General features: G+C 47.7%; 1 protein-coding gene across 1 annotated transcript in view; it reads right to left on the bottom strand.

The window, feature by feature from the left end:
* The window catches only part of SIM1 (SIM bHLH transcription factor 1), an 82,050-nt gene extending 68,533 nt beyond the window's left edge, over positions 1-13,517 (bottom strand). The window contains exons 1-3 of the mRNA XM_010389423.2: positions 13,209-13,517; positions 11,910-12,532; positions 2,300-2,382 (exon numbers count right to left, since the gene is read on the bottom strand). Of these exons, the coding sequence (XP_010387725.1) occupies positions 2,300-2,382; positions 11,910-12,084 (258 nt within the window). The 5' untranslated portion in view covers positions 12,085-12,532; positions 13,209-13,517. The remainder of the gene's footprint in view (positions 1-2,299; positions 2,383-11,909; positions 12,533-13,208) is intronic.
* Positions 13,518-16,117: the final 2,600 nt, after the last annotated feature.

Here is a 16,117-nt window from a genome sequence, read left to right as displayed (position 1 = left end):
AGAGTTCTAACAGAGGTTTCTAAGCAGAAGAATAGCATGCCTAGATGTGGCATTTGTTTAATTTCATTTTGTTTGGCAGAATGAAGACAGTGATCTGAAGAGGAAGTGGAGGGGAAGAGCAGATCAGAGAAGGCAGCTGCAGCAGAGATGGTCAAGCCTGAAATGGGGCAGTCAGAAGGGGAATATAGAAAGGCGAGAATCTAATTCAAAGATGTTTCTGGATATGGACTTCATTGGTGGCAGAGAGAGGTTTACTTCAAGGTTTCAGTGAAGGCACTAAGCAGAAGGTGGCATTAATAACCAAGATTTAGTGAGATTTTGTATGAGTAGAATTCTGGGGGAGGGAGATAATGCATCCTTGTTTTGGAGATGCTAAACTTCAAGTGTATGCAGATTTCCATTTAGATGTGTCCAGTTTGCAGTAGGAAACAAAAATCTGGAGTTCAGGAGGAGAGTCTAGACTAGAGAAACCCGTTGGTTTCATATGGAGAAAGGAGTTGAGAGGCTGGTGTTGGGTGAGATTACCTGGGTGGCCTTGAAGCTGTGACAGGAGAAATAGAGCTAAACCCTTGGGGAAATTACAGAATTTGCAGGCCGACCAGTGGCGGCAAAATCAAAAGGAAGCAGGCAGAGAGAGAGAGAAGAATCTGGGAAATAGTGCTATTTTAGAAACTGAGGAAAGGAGACAATGTTAAATAATCAGTGTCACCTCCTTCAATTCTTAGTCCAAATGTCACCTTCTCAGTGAGGCCCTCTACAACCATCTCTTATTTTAAAAGGCACTACTCTTTCTTCCTCTCCTCTTTATTTTTCTCCATGGCACCTATACCACTTGGTACACTACACAGTGTACCTATGTGGGCTTGTGAAACTGCTCTCCTTAGAATGTAAACTCCATGAGAGCAGGGCTTTCCATCTGGCCTGCAATTGTCCCCCCTAAATTTGCGGAATGAGCGAGCTCTGTTAGGATAAGAGATGAGCATCTAATTCTTGCTATCAAAATGTGGTGAAGCCAGTGAAGAGCATGATGGGTGGGAGAGATGCCAAACGGCAGGGATGTGGGAATGAATTGGGGGGGGGCATTGAAATTGGGAATGTAAGTCAGTCCTGCCAGAAATGTGGGGTGAAGAAGAGGAAATAAATTGGCAAGAGCTAGAAAGTGTCAAGGACAGTTTGGATTTTGTTTTCTTGTTTACGTTTCTGAGGAAAATTAGTTGGGAATATGAAAATATTAGGGGAAGGACACAGGGAAATTTGATAGAAGATGCCTTAGAGTTAAGTGTCTTTCTGGATAAATTCAAAGGTGTGAAGGCCAGGTCAGTGAGAGAATGCTTGCCCAAGCCCTTTCTTTGTCCCATGAAACTAAAATCTCCTTGGTGTCTTGGAAGGAGAAAGGTATAGGATAGTGGTAGGAAAAGGAGCTCCTGTCAAGAGATGCCACTTATGCCAGCCCACAGGGAAAACTTGCTTAAATTCCCCAAATGCTGCTTAGGTTCAAGGCCCCCGGGCGAAGTAGCTCCCAGTGGGCTTGAATAATAATAATGATGATGTTGCAGGGTTGGGACAAATGCAAAATCTAAAAATGCCACCGGGATTTTGCAATTTAAAATATTTGTTCTGTGACTTAAGTAGGCAAAGAGCAATTTAAAACTGTGAGCACTACATACCACAAGGTAATGGGAGCCTAGCATTGGTTAGACTCATTATCTGGGGGTGTGTATGTGCTTAAGCAAAGTCCTGCAGGCAGCCTGGGCTGGCTTGGAATGAAGGGGAATAGGAAGAGAAGAGGGAACCTGGGCTCTACAGGGAGATAAAACCAGTTGCAGATGTAGCTGAATTGGAAAGGTGTGGGCTTAAAGCACTGAAAGGTCTTTTTACCAGATTCCTGTTATTTCCTTTGGAAATTCTTTATTTGGGATGGTTCTGTGGCCTTGCCTCTTCTGCCTGATCTGGGGTGTTCCAATTCCCTCAGCCCGATGGAGACAAATGGTGCCCCCTCTCTCGGTTAGGTCGCTCTGATGGGGCCTCGTTGGGCTACCTTCCAAACCCAGCTTCTCACTCGTCTACCTTGCCTCTCTCTCAACCTCTTGAGGCATCATCTGCAAAAGCTAAAATTTTACTTTGCAGCAGCTATTGGGCTCTGAGAGGGCCCCGTGCAATCCAGATCCCTGTTTTTTGTTTTGTTTTGTTTTTGTTTGTTCGGTTTTGTTTTGTTTCTCTGAGAAACTAAAAGCCCACCTCAGGGCCAGACACTCAGACCCTCAAAGCTTATGTGCCACCGGAAGACCTGCACCTGTACCTGGAGCAGATGGGAGCCCAGTTCTCGGCCAACGTTGTCCAGGGGGCTGGTCCGACTCGAGTGGCCCCACGCCTCGCCGAGCCCTGTGGAGACAGAAACATCCTGTAGCCACTGAACCCGGACCTGGCAGGCAGTTTGGGAACAAGTCCCGCGACTGTATTACCCGAGCGAGCACCGGCCCTTTGACTGGATACCATAGGGGATCCCTCTCAGTGTGGACAGCGGAGGATGGGAGAGTGTACATTTCAGTCTGTCCTCTCAGTTTCTCAGCAGAGGTTAGATTTCCTCTTCTAAACTAGACCTGGTTTCTCAGGGAGGGCTGGGCACAGGCCAAGGGCCCCCTGGCAGGACTCCAAGTGGCCCAGGCTCGGAAAAAGTCTCCAACATTGCACCCCACCGATAACTTTCGTGTAGGTTCACTAGTGTGTTTACGGGGGTAAGGGCACTCTGCTTCTCGCCCAAAGTTTTCATCGTCATTCTTTTCCCGGGGCCGAGCTTGTCTCGACACCCAGCGAAAGCCACTGCCAGCCCACAGCGACCTGAGACTACCGGCCAGGTCCAACCGGTCCCTGGAGGGCTTTCTGATTGGCTGCGGGGCTTCTAGCCACTCTCCTCCCCTTGGCCTCTGGCTTTAATCCCCTTCGGAAAAATTAGTTCCCTGGCGGATGATTTTCAGCCTGAAGTCTACCAGCATCACTGCTCAATCCATCTTCCTATTCCTTTCCCCTCCTAGTCCTCTGCCTTACACACAACTCATGCCCCCTACCCACCCCCCTACCACTAAAACCCGCATGGGCTTTTTCTGAAGTCAGTTACTTTGGGGTGCTAACAACCTTTTTGTAATATTTTCGTTCTGTTCTCGAATTGAGACTCATTCAACTTTTCTACGTTCCAGGTACTGTATTCTATTAACAAAAACCATCTCTTTCTCTCCTTGGTGTTTCCCCGTTAAGATCTTTGGAGGCTTTGCTGCAAACTGTCTCTGGTGATGCCTAAAAAAATAAAACGCTCAGGACTCTTGTGGCCGATTTTTAAAAATTTAATATGGAGTATGCTAGAGTACCCTTTGGCGGGAAAAAAAAAAAAAGAAGAAGAAGAAAGCAAAAAAATAAAAAACTTTTGAAGGCCTGTGTTAAGCTATTTATGGGTGTTATCTTTTTAATAGTGCTGCTGCTAAAATTATTTTAACTAGGTAGTTAAATCCTTTTATTCTTACACCATTAAACAAAGTTTAACATGACCTCCCAAACCCCACCCCCTCAGAAAGGTGATTTACTGCGTTAAGGACCAAATCACCAAGAAGTACACAATGATGAACACTCGCCTTGTAATATGAGGTTGGGGGCAGATCTTTCAAAATAAAACATGGAGTTGGATTTTTAAAAGGTGTTGACTAGGAGCTGTTTCCTAAGCAAGCGATCAAAGCCTTGGTAATGAGGAACCGTGAGCGCCCCTTAAACTCAAATCCGGTCTTTCTGGGTGTTTGCACATCTAAATAAATCTAACGATTTCCCCACCACTCTGCAAACACTGATGCTCCCCGCCCGCACTCGGGACTCCTCTACCTCTCTGGCTTCCGGTCAACTCCTCCCGACTCTTTAGCCCGCCCAGCTTTCCTCCCTGGAGTGACTCCACTGCCCTGGTCCCTGGGGTCCTCCTGGACCGTTCTGGGAGGGCCTCCCGCCACAGCCACCTGTACACACCCTTTCGCCTTCTCACATTTTTCGCTCTTCCCGTTTCAGCCAATCTATTCTTCACAACCTACTTTTTTCTTTTTAAATCCCGGCTCAGACATACCCACTCAGAAGGAGTGGCAGGAGGGACTGGCTGCGGAGGCCACACGGGGGAAAGGAGAAAGGACCCTGTCGGGAAAGCCGAGGACGCTGGCGACGCTGGCCTTTGGGCGCTCTGGGGCCTACGGAGGCCTTAAACCCCAAAGCTTGGTGGGGACGAAGGGCCGGGGCACTCGGGCTAGCCCAGAGCGGGCGGAGACTGCGTTGCGACTGGGAACAGGTCTCGCGCGGCTCCCGGAAGGGTATGAAGCCTGAGCTGAAGGCCAACAAAACGTCTTCAAACTAACATTTTGAGGGTCTCCCAAAGGGGCTGAAAGACACCCAAAGCGGCCTCCCAACTAGAATGGTATGAAAATCCCCCCAGGCTGGGCTCGGGATAAATACTCGTTCTGAACTCCCGGTGCCAGCTTAGGCTGTTTGTTGTTTCGGGTTTCCGCCTCATTAGTATGCGCCTACGAGGGAAAATAAGACTTCCCCACTGGTTAATAAACAACCTGTCCGGCACAGGTTAACAGGAGCCTTCCTCGCCCTCTCCTGCCCCACCCCCGCCACCTTTTAAGGAACCTTTTGCTTTCCCAGAGGTTTGCCTTTTCTTTCTGTTACCCGTAGAAATCTCACGATTGTGTCTGGGTTAATGTTTTATAAAGGACTGGCTACTCTCGTCTACCTGCCGGGCTTTCCCGATCTAATATCGAGGGAACCTCCCCAAGTCCTAGTAAGGGGTCCCCCCTCCCTAAAGTCTCGAAGTGGGGTAGAGACCTCCTCCCTGGACCCCCTCGCCTCCTGCCTTCGTTGACGCGCTCTGGCAAACCCAATTTCAGTTGGCCAGGGGGTAAGCTGAGATTTCGTTTCTGCACTTGACCTACCGCAGAAAATTCGCAAATCCTTTGATTGTCTGTTTAAAATGAGGAGGAAACCAGCTCCCTTTGCGGCGGGATTACAGTGGGAACAAGATCTAAAGATTCTCTTGTAATTCGGTGAGGCCGAGGGAACGGGGTTTTGCAAAGGAGAAAAGGAGCTCTGTGAGGGAGGCGATAACTAAATCGGGTTTTAGACAAAAGGATTTTCCTCAGCTAAAGTGGCCGAAGACAAAGGAAAACAGAATCTATTTTGGAAGATTTCCAAGATATGCCACATTAACCTTAGCTGATAAATTTTGCTTCTCCCAGGCCCCCCTCTTCCCTTAAAGTCTGGTTTATCATATTTACATAAGTAGCATTAGAAGGGATGTATCTATTATGGATCTAAAGGGCTAGCTCACATTTCCTGTGAAACCCAGGCAAGTTTCACTGTTGCTTTACCCTCCGTTCTCGGTTGAGCCATTTCCATTTAAATACCCCCTGACCCAAGGATTACCTCAATGGACTGACTGCACGGGTTTTGTAATTTCCTGAAAATGAGATTTCGATTTATAAAACAAGAAACCAATTAGTAACCAAATGAGGCGAAGTAGATCCACTAAAATTGACCTAATCCCACAGGCATCATTTAGGCCCGTTCTTGGCGAATGAATGATGAGCTTCAGTCTAGCGTGAGCTCAAAGCATCATCCAGCTGTGTTATTGCAAGCAGCAAAAATAAATTGATAGAGCTTTTCCTTCGGAATGAATTTCATACCCTTGACAAAATATAGATTACAGACCCGGCATCATCACTGCCTTCACTTAGACAGGAAAAGGAGGAAGAGAAGAGTGTGTTCTGTTCTTTTAAAATTTTTCTTTATTTTAATAAATAAACGCTACATCTCAATAGAAATGTATCCTCCTTGCAGTCCTTCCCAGGAACCTTCACCTCCCCAACTAACTGAGGTGCCTTTTAGGCAATGGAGGAGGGTGGACCGAGGCGCTGTTTCATGACCTGACCACGACTTGGTGACTGAGGAGGGGAAAGCCCTCTGAGGTCGAGGCCACTGCGGTTCCTGAACAACTTTTCTCAACCAACTGAGTGTCCCTTGAGAGTGCGTAGGAGAGTCTGGTCCGGGGGTGGGGCGTAACCCTGAAAACCCCAAATCCCATGTATCCTTCCGGGCCTGCGCATCCTCGCTAAATGCGTGCTGTCCAAGTCTTCCCCGGGCTGAGGCGTTGAGCGGCCTTTGTGTTCAGCCTCCGGGCGCCTCCGCGGCAGGGCTCTTAGAGAAAAAAAGTGACTGCAAATGGGTGCTACCAGCCCGAACCAAGCTCCTGGAGCAGTCACTGGCAGGAGGCCGCTTCACGCACCAAGGCTCACCCGACCCCACCTCTGGCGCTGCTGCCCCCCTCTGCCTGCGGCCTTCTACGGCCAAGGGGCCTGTTTGGTTGACCTGAGGGCATCGCCGAGCGCGCCGGGCCAGGTCTTGTTGCACTCAGCAGCCTGGACCCCACAGTGTGTGCCTGCACTCGGCAGTGCCCTGATCTCTCCTGCCTGCGGATCCCGGTTCAGAGACACCGCGTCCGCGCCCAGGGAATCCACTAATGTTACTGCGTCCGCGCCCAGGGAATCCACTAATGTTACTGTAAATGTGGGGTGGAGGCCTAAGGTCACAGCGCTGACTCTCTCTCTCTCTCTCTCTCTCTCTCTCTCTCTCTCTCTCTCTCTCTCTCTCTCTCTCTCTCTCTCTCTCTCTCTCCCCGCCTTCGCGGAGCTCCAGCCCCGGAATTTGGGTTTCTCATAGGGATAGAGCCTGCGGGCCAACCTGGCTGCCCGAATTGGAGTCAGCCGCCAAACGACTGCAGAAACCCAAGGAGGGCGGGGTTCGGTCAGACTAAAACTGGGGGCGAAATTCATGCAGCGTTCACGAGACAGTCCTGCGTGACGGCCGAAAAACGTCAACCGATGTCACCCTGGGACTCTGTGTCTTCTAATGCGGCCCAGCTTTGGCGATGCCACCTCCCTAGAGGCCCGCGCTGGCGTGGCCAAGCCCAAAGTCGCAGGCGAATCCACTTCGGTTCTACTTGGCTCAGGGACTCGGACGATGGCACCTAACCCGCCTTCCCGGGATCTGGACCTAAGATTTAGACGACTGCTTGCCCTTCGGGAGCAGTGGCCGGGACGGTAGGAGGGGCTGCTGGCACACACCTGCTCCAGAGGGACTTCTGATCCGGGCAGGGGGTGGCACCTGGGCCGGCCTGGGGAGTGAGGAGACTCTGTGCTGAGACCATGAGCTAGGCCTTTGGCTGGGGCCATCGCAGACAGAAGATGCGACACATCGCACAGACCTGGCTGACTGCGTGCTTTGGACGGTGCGGGAGGCGCGACGGGGGCCTGGACATAATTGTCCCCTGTCGGCCCCGAGCCGCCGAGGCCGAGTGACAAGGTGCAGGAACCGCCTATTCAGTGGGGCTGCCTGCGGAAGGAATTTTACTCTGCCGTGGACACTGTTTTAGCACTTTCAGAGTAGCAGGACCATTTCTAAATAATTGAGGTTCCCCTTCCTCCACACAAAATTTTAAAATTTCACGGCTCAGAGACTGGCAATAGGTGGCCCATTAAAATCATTAGATGTTAGCAAGGTACAAGCCTCATTTTCCTGCGAAATACCTGGTGGTACGGAGAAATGCGGTGAGAATCTATGGGCTCTCATTCTGTGTCCACATTTGGGTCTGTAAAAGCTGGAAGCTGCCAAGATTTCTTAGAACTGGACAACAACTCCCCTAGAAATTAGATTTGTCCTTTAGAAATTTAGCCTTGTTTTATCATTAGATGAGTGACTGCACCCTGCTTGAAAGCATCCCACAATAGCTTATAATACCTGTTTTTGTTGTTGTTGTTTTTATTAGTGATCTCTCCCTTAAAAGAAAAGAGTATCCTTTTTTATTGATCTGATCTACAATTTCTAGCACATAAATCCGCCTTGCAAATGCTCTGCACGGAGTTTAGTTCTGCACTCCACATTTTAAGTCAACATCAAAACTGGAATTAAACACAGAAAACCAGCACGGAGCGTAAACTGTGCTTAAAGGCCTTTAAATGAGAAAAACTTCTGTAAGAAAATAAACATGGAAACCTAATGCTCAATCATTTCCCCAAGAAGCAAGAAAAACAGCCTTAAATCACCGACCCACGTGGGAAATGGGGCCTCCTTTTCTTTTTCAGTTCTCTGCCTCAAAAAAAAAAAAAAAATATGTATATATATATAGCGCCATTAAGGATTTCAATCTTCAGGTGAATATTATAGAAATCGTCTGCGGAAGTTTGTTTAATCACCCTTGTCTGTTGTAGAGACCATCTTTCCCGAGTAGTTACTAATTTCAACTCTGTGATTATTTTTATTTTTCCAAGACATCTTGTCAATGACATGGCAATGTGATGTTACCAAGATTTTGAATAGCTATAGATTAGAAAATATATCTGATCCTTTCAAAGTTTATTATGAAAGCCACTACACACCCAGCCAAAATTGCTTTATAGCTGGATAACAGATATATATTTCTTTGTAGTTGAATTTGTCCTATTTTGCACACAAATCAAGTCATGCTATTTTATAGATCCTGTCCCTCTGGCTTTGATAATACCAAAAATTGGTACATTTCCATGTGCCTCGATTTTTTCTTCACAAGGCTACTTTGGAATATAATATGTCACTAATTGAGAGATATGAAGTGTTAGTGATTTCTCAGTTATCTTTCCTAATTTTCTTTTTCTCTGAAATCTCCAACCTAAAGCTTTAATTCTTAATTATTTCAGGTACCCATATCCCATTTCTCTGTTCTCCCACTCCCTCATTTTCACCTAAACAGTTTAACTTCATCTACTCAGGCAAATAAAAGCTGAAACTTGCCCCCAGACACGGAAGCTACTAGATTTGGGAGGAAAACAAAAAAGTGTATTCGGCAAATGAGAAGGGAAGGGAATTAGCTGTATTTAAGGTGTACTTAAGGATATTTATTCTTTCAAATATAATTATGAAACGATTTTTGTTCATTTAACTTACAGACTTTGGCATTACAGTGTATTAGAGATGAAATAGTATATGAACAAAACTGAAGTTTTACAGCATTTTTATACCTACAGCTATGTCACCAGATTAATAATTATTTAGATTATATAACTTACAAAATTCATATATTACCTGTAATAAGACATTTATACCTATCTTAATCTCATCCTTAAAATCGTGTTGAGGACCTACTATGTACTAGGATGGCTTCAAGATAGATGTAAAGATGAATTTCATCTTCCAACAAATTCCGTTTAACACCACTAGAAAAGATTACATCCATATAAAGTGATCAGTTCCCCCAACTGCCTTGGACCCCAATCTTGTCCACTCTCTGCCTTCAGTCAACACTGAACCTAAATTTGGCACCCCCTACAGGTTGTGCCTGGTCTTGCGATTGTAACTATTTTATTGCTTTGAAAGCTGTTGTGTTGCTGTTGTTGTTGTTGTTGTTGTTGTTGTTGTTGTTGTTGTTGTTTAATATTTTCAAGAGCTGTGTTTGAGTTTTGGGTTTTTGAAGCTTGTCCACCGTCAAAATTAAAACCTCATCCCTAGAAGCCAGCTGTTCTGATGACCCTGTCTAGCTCACTGGGTGGAGGCTGAGGGTGAGTTATGAGCTCAACAGTAGCTGGAGAAACAAATGATGTGCCCAGAGTTCACACATCGTCCACCTCCTCCTCCCCATAAACTCACACTCACCCACAGAAGGGACAGAAAGGAGGGGTACGGGGCTCGGGAGGGGGAAGGTGAGGGGGCTGCAGAAAGCACAGTGGCTGTTAAAGTAGCCAGAGGGGACCATCCTGGCCACCAAAAGGACTCCAGCGGAATCCTTCATTGGCGCTCTCTTTAAAAATAAGGAGAGGTTGGCTATGAGAGTTTACTTTTTGTTCCTATTTATTTATAACGCGACTTACAATGTGCAGAGTTAGCACTTAATTAAGCAAAAAGGCTTGCTCTTTTAAAAACAAAAACACGAACAACAGCAGAAAACAGCCCGATATCCTCCCAGCTGCGCCTGCCCCAGGTCTGCACCAAGCCGACTAGCGTCCCTGGCCGGGCGACTCCCCGGGCTCTCCCGGCCGGCTCGGTGCCCGCCCCAGAACGCCGCCTTGCTATTCTCCTCCCGCGATTACTCGCAGCCCCACAAGCAACACCATATGCTGCTTCTGATCAAACAGCGAGCGACATCGGCACAGATAATTGACGAGACCGGCTGGAAATCACGCAGAAAAGGAGCCCACTGAGACCGCAGGGGCTGACAAATCACTGCTAATAATCCTGTTAGGAACAGTGTGGCCAGCGGAGTTCGCAATAGCTTTATTTTTATAAAGTAGGCGCTGACAGTATAAAAGACAACGAGATCTCTTTTTTAAATAGAAGGCAGTGTGGTATAATGGCAATTATCCCATCAACAATTCATAGCACAGTGTGAATGGGAAATGTGGTTTTTGGTATATAAGTTCCCCTTCTTCTTCTTTTTCTTCTTTTTAAATTATTTATTTATTTACTTTTCAGGTACTTTAGGCTTTCATTTCTTTTTTCCCCGCGGTTTCCAGGGTCAGAGAAGAACTGTTCAAGGAACTGCTTTAGGAGGGAACGACTAAAACATCACTTGTAGTTTGAAGGTAGAACTGAACTATAATTTGAAAGTTTTCCTTTGGCTTGGAGCATGTTTTGCAGGCTTTTTGACTTAGATAATAACTTTAACGTCATGATCAAGCAAAGTGAAACTGCAAACCCAACAATGACTGTTTCCTGCCCATCCATTCATCTAATGGAAAACCACAAACCCGAAACATCTAAAATCAACAACAACAAACACCTCCAGGGGTCAAATCAGAAGTTCTCGTTTGTAAATAAACAGAATTCTTTCTTTTGGATTTTTGCTTGTTAGCTTGTTTAGTAATCCCTCTTTTACATTTCTGAATCCCCTTCTGCCAGCAAAGACATATCCAAGATTTTTTTTAAAAAATATGTTTGTATTATTTGAATGCAAGTAAAGGAAAAGATGGGCAAATGTGGTGTCCTTTTCTAATAAGTATAAATGGTTTTATACAGGACACTGTTCTATGAAAGCTGCACTGTCCTCACACAGTGAATCTTGATCATCTAAATACGAGTTTTAAACCATGTCAACAGCTCAGCTATTCTAACTGCTAGGCCTTATAAGACAATTTTCTCAGAATCCATTTGCCAAGCTGACACCCAGAAGATATTTTCTAAGCGGGCTAGCCATCTTAATTCAATCTTATGTATTTTAGAACTAGCCTATTATCTTACAGATAACACCAAGCCCACAGTTGCAAATCATCAAGCTTCAGAGTTAGTTCCAGAATCTGCAAATGTCTTGAAAACTCAGAATAAATTTGCTTAGAATTTATTTGAGAACCTGAGCAAATTCAGGCATACTTGTTCACAAATATGCATGTTACCCATTTGCAAAACTTTAGACATATAGAGAAATTATTATCTGGCATATCTAGCTCCAGGTACATGGGTCTATCCACACCTGGCAAAAAATACAGAATTTGGCAGTGCTCTGGCTTTTTACTGGACAAAATTCTAACGAGAGGAGTAAAAAGAAAGTCATGTTTGGATTAGTAGTACTTTCAATTGAGCCTAGTATCTGAAGTGTTGACAAAAGGACTGTTGGGCTGCTTCCCAACCAAACATATCTGATGGACTGAAGAGAAAGTATTGATGGGGAAGTAGAGGGAGCCTCGAAAAAGCGACAGAAATTCTGAGTTCAGTGAGGACCTTAGTGAAGTAGCGAGCTAAACTTCCCTTTGCAGAATATATATGTAAATATGTATGCATTTCTCTGGTCACTGGTGTCGGCTCATTGCCTGGCAAATCCCCTGCCCCTTCTGCATTTGAAATTCCATCTGGCCAAAGTCACTTACCTTCTGGGAACACGACTCTCATTTTGAGATAGCTGGTCGTGAGTCTGATTATGGATGCTTTGTCCAGCTGCGAGGTGATAGCCGAAGGCAAAGGCAGTAATTTAGCCAGTTCATAGAATTCACTGTTTTCCTTCTCCCTCCTAGTCCGGGCAGCATTTTTGGACTTTTCTTTCATTGTGTCTTGTTCCCCCTTTCTTCTTACAACGTAAACTCCGCAGATTCATCCAAAACAAAAAATAAACTTTCAATTAGAGATCATATTTGGCAAAAACGTAAAACATACTTTGAATAAAGAGGCTGAAGTATTTGCACCAAGAACAGTGTATTGATGGCAGTAAAAGACCAGCGGGGGTGAAAGGAAAATATTTTCTTTGAAAATGCGGGATGCAGTATAGGAAAGTTGCTGATCCACGGAATTTGGGCAATCCTGGGGGTCTCTGGGGTATCAAATGCCAGTGGGACCCCTGAGGAGCCAGCCTTTTCTTCTACTCCCGGCTGCGAACGCTGGTCCTCGGAAAATCGACATAATAATCCCCGACGTTTGCTCTTCAGTCTCGCGGCATTTAAGGTATCTCCGAGCCCCTTTGGGAAGAGCAGGAACTCCAGACAACTCTTTCAAGGCCCTGTGAAGACAACAACATCAGAGCATAAGAGGTCCGCGGCTCCACAACCACTCACACACTCGTCCCAATTCCAAAAACACGGCCGGAAAGGGACTCAGCGTGCCTAGTCAGGCGTTTTGGGTTTGTTTTTAAAGAACCCGATAAATCGGCAGCGAGACGGCCCCCTGCAAATAATGCTGGCATTCCCTCACCCATGCCAGCCACATCCTCCAGACCCCTGGGAAGTTGCCCAAACAACAAAATGCATATTTTTGAAGACCCGCAAGGGACCTTCCGCTGCAAGTCCCCGAGCCCGCGCCCAGGTTGGGCGCCTGTCCCACGAAAGCAGGTTTTCACAATTCAGAATTCCTCCACGGCGCAGCGGGGGCCTTTCAGCTCCTGACCTTGGCAGATCTGGACCTTGGCTACCTCTTTAACTTGGGCCTCAAGTCTGAGGGATTCCTCAAAAAGTGACACTTACACACCAAGTCCCTCGGGACTCCCAAGCGACCCAGCGCTCTGGCTGCCCAGCAGGGGCGGCAACAAGCGGGGTCCGACAGCGCCAGGTTAACAGGTGGCGCGCTCGCGACAGCCCCTCTCAGGCGCCCCGGGGGTGGGAGGCGCCGCGGCCTCTCCCACACCGCCGCGGAGCTCCGGGGTTGCCAGGAGGGCGCGGGGTGTCTTCTGCTTCACCTACCTTCAGTCCCCACAGGCGGCAGAGGGTTCGGGGGCGCCCATCTCTTAATTGTACTCATGCCTACGGTCCAACCCCAGCGTCTCCGCCGGTCTCTCGGCTTCCCACCAGCAGAGAGGAGCAAAGCATTCCCGGCTCCCTTTTCTGGATCATGAATTGGAGGAGCGGTGCGTGGCAGAAAAAGGAGGATGCAAGCTTTGGGAAGAGTGAGGTGATTTTAGAATCCTGGTCCTCCGTAGTTGCTACGAAGCCAGTTCACTATTATTCCTAATTGGAAGCCGAAAACTGCCCCCCGTAACTTCTTTATAGCTTAAGGGTTTAGCTTCAACTTCACTCCCGGGCCGCCTCTCTCCCGCCCTCCCCCAATGCCACTCACAAGCCTCCTAGCCTCCCATTGGCCTGGCCCGGCCAGGGGCGAGGCGCTCATTGGCCAACAGGGATGAGTGACACGAGTCGGCCCCGTGCCGCCCTCCGCGCGTCCAGGCTCCGGGGTCTGGATCTTACTATCCGCTCCGCCGCTGGGCTCCTAATGAGCCCCGGGTGCGGGGTCGGCGCTGTCCGGTTGCCGCCGCTGCTTGCGGCCTCCTGGGCCTTCCCGACATCTTGCGCGACCCGCGTTCCTCGGGCTCCCTGGGGTCGGGTGGTTAGGCGCTCAGTCCAGCGCGGCGGCCCAGAAGAGCCGGGGACGTCCGGAGGCAGCGGAGGTCGGACCGGCTGGTTAGGTCTACCCGCGGAGGAGGCAGGGTTGGCCCAAAGGGCCATCTCGCTGGCAGGCGGGGGCCGACGGCGTGCGCGAGGCCGGTTTTGTGCTTTATTTTCTCTTTCTTGTGAAACCATGAAGACACGGAATTCATTGCCAGAGGAAATAAATACAATAACTGTCTTTAAATTAATCCCAAAGAAGTGCGCCTTTTTCTAAACGGTTTGGGTTTGGGGGCTGATTTTTTTTCACTGTGGAAAGCTCGACCAGGGAGTTTTCCTGTGGGGAGAAGCGAGGGGACACTAGGGGAACACGTTACATTTCAGGGCAAAATAGAATGATTGATATATAGAGATACATATCACAACAGTCCGTTATCTTAAACATTAGCCAACTCTTTGTCGGGTTTTGTTTCAGGGAACAAAAGTCCAACATGACTCTTCCTTATAGAAAGGATACAGTCTGCATGAATGAACTTAACGATGCTCACAGTTCTCTAATAGGAGTTCACAATTCCCTAATAGGAGCTGGTTAAACAAACGCTCACCAGGACTCTCCCTGAGTAATTATCTCTTAGAGACCCTCTAATTTGAAACGCCTTCTCTTTCTCTCATCTGAGAAAACACAACAGATAGCATAGAGAAAAAGTCAAATTGTCCCAAAAACAATTGTTGTGCTCACCAATCACCCCCTACAGACTCGATTCCCGGCTTGGTTTGGGTACTGCCTGTGACCAGATTCGGCTCCCGGAGGTGCGTTTGGGGGGAGTTGTCTCATCTGTCATAAAAATCAGTGAGAACACCAGTGACGGGGCACTCATCCTCTCGTGTGTGGCGCTAATTGCCATTGAGAAAATAAATACTTTGAAGAGGGGTGTGTGCCATTCTGCTGATATTCAGAACAACTTTAAGAGTGTTTGTTCAAACATACAGACATCTGCCACCTCCTTGCTGCCCGATGGCAGTGAGATCCTCGTAGAAGGACAACAGGAGCTTTCTGGTGGTATTTACACATCTGGGCAACACCTGGCTGGAGGAGGTGAACGTTTTGGATAGAAAGAAAAAGAAAGAAGCACGGAGATTTTGTACATCTTTCAAAACTGGAATCTGGCTAATGGACTCCAATCTAGGAGGAGTCATTTCCCCAGTGACTGTAGCCACTTACAGACCTGGTTCTGGGCAGCTTTCAACCACCCAGTAATGCATTTTTAACAAGCATAGCTAGAAGATAGCGAGAGATGCACTGTGGCTCACTTATGCACAAGATTCCAGAAAGATCAGATAAGGTCAAGTTGGCTACTACATGTAAAGTCGGGGGTGGAGAGTGCGTGTGGAGAGGGAAATAAACTTTCTTGACCCTCCTCTCCCCTCCAACCAGGTCAGATATAGCTGCCAGGCGAAGCAATGACACAGGGTTAAGAGGAGGTTTTCTATTCGACTGTGTTCTAGAGAGGATTTCAGTCAAGTCCGCGGTTACTCTAACCCTATCTCTACTTAAAACAACATGCCAGTGTGGAAGTGCCTCTTAGGGATCTGAAACCTGTGCCCACAGCAGGAACTTCCGGGAGTGGGGGCGGGGAGTCAGGTAATGCTGGGTTTCCAGAAGAAGAAACGCAGTAATTTTGCCTTCAGAAGCAAGATGGGCAAAATGAGTAAGGAAGTCTTCAGGCTTAAAGCGGACGTGCTGGGGGGCTGGGCGGGCTGTTCCAATGTCCCAGCGAAGCTCAGTTGTCAATGAGACGAGTAGATGTCGTTTAATAAACAAAGTGAATGCACGACCACGAGGTGACGGCCTCTCGCTAAGTCCTCAGCACACAACTGTCTGAGCCGCGTTTACCGAGAGAGTGAATTAGCATGACGACGTAACACCTGTTTTTCTAATCTTTGAACCTAGGTTGGAGCCGGAACGCTGCTCCTTCACTCCCCCGCCCGGGCCCAGGGACCCGGCTTTGCACCCTCCCCGCGACCCTGCCTGCCAGCCCCCCATGCGCCCTGTAGCCGGAGGCGTGAACTGTGAACCGGAACCTCAGGTGCCTCCCACGTGTTCTGAGAATTTGCGTTCGCCTCTGTCATGGGAAATTTTAAATGAATTTCTTGAAGCTCAGAGACTAATCGCACCATCCGCTTTGCCAATATAAGGAGAAAAGCCCCAGAAAGGAAGAGACGGTCACCGGCGACCCACCATCCCCAAATAGAGATCCTTATAGAGTCTA

Source organism: Rhinopithecus roxellana, chromosome 4 (assembly GCF_007565055.1).
Source record: "Rhinopithecus roxellana isolate Shanxi Qingling chromosome 4, ASM756505v1, whole genome shotgun sequence".
Classification (NCBI taxonomy): domain Eukaryota; kingdom Metazoa; phylum Chordata; class Mammalia; order Primates; family Cercopithecidae; genus Rhinopithecus; species Rhinopithecus roxellana.
This window is presented reverse-complemented; position numbering and strand designations above follow the sequence as displayed.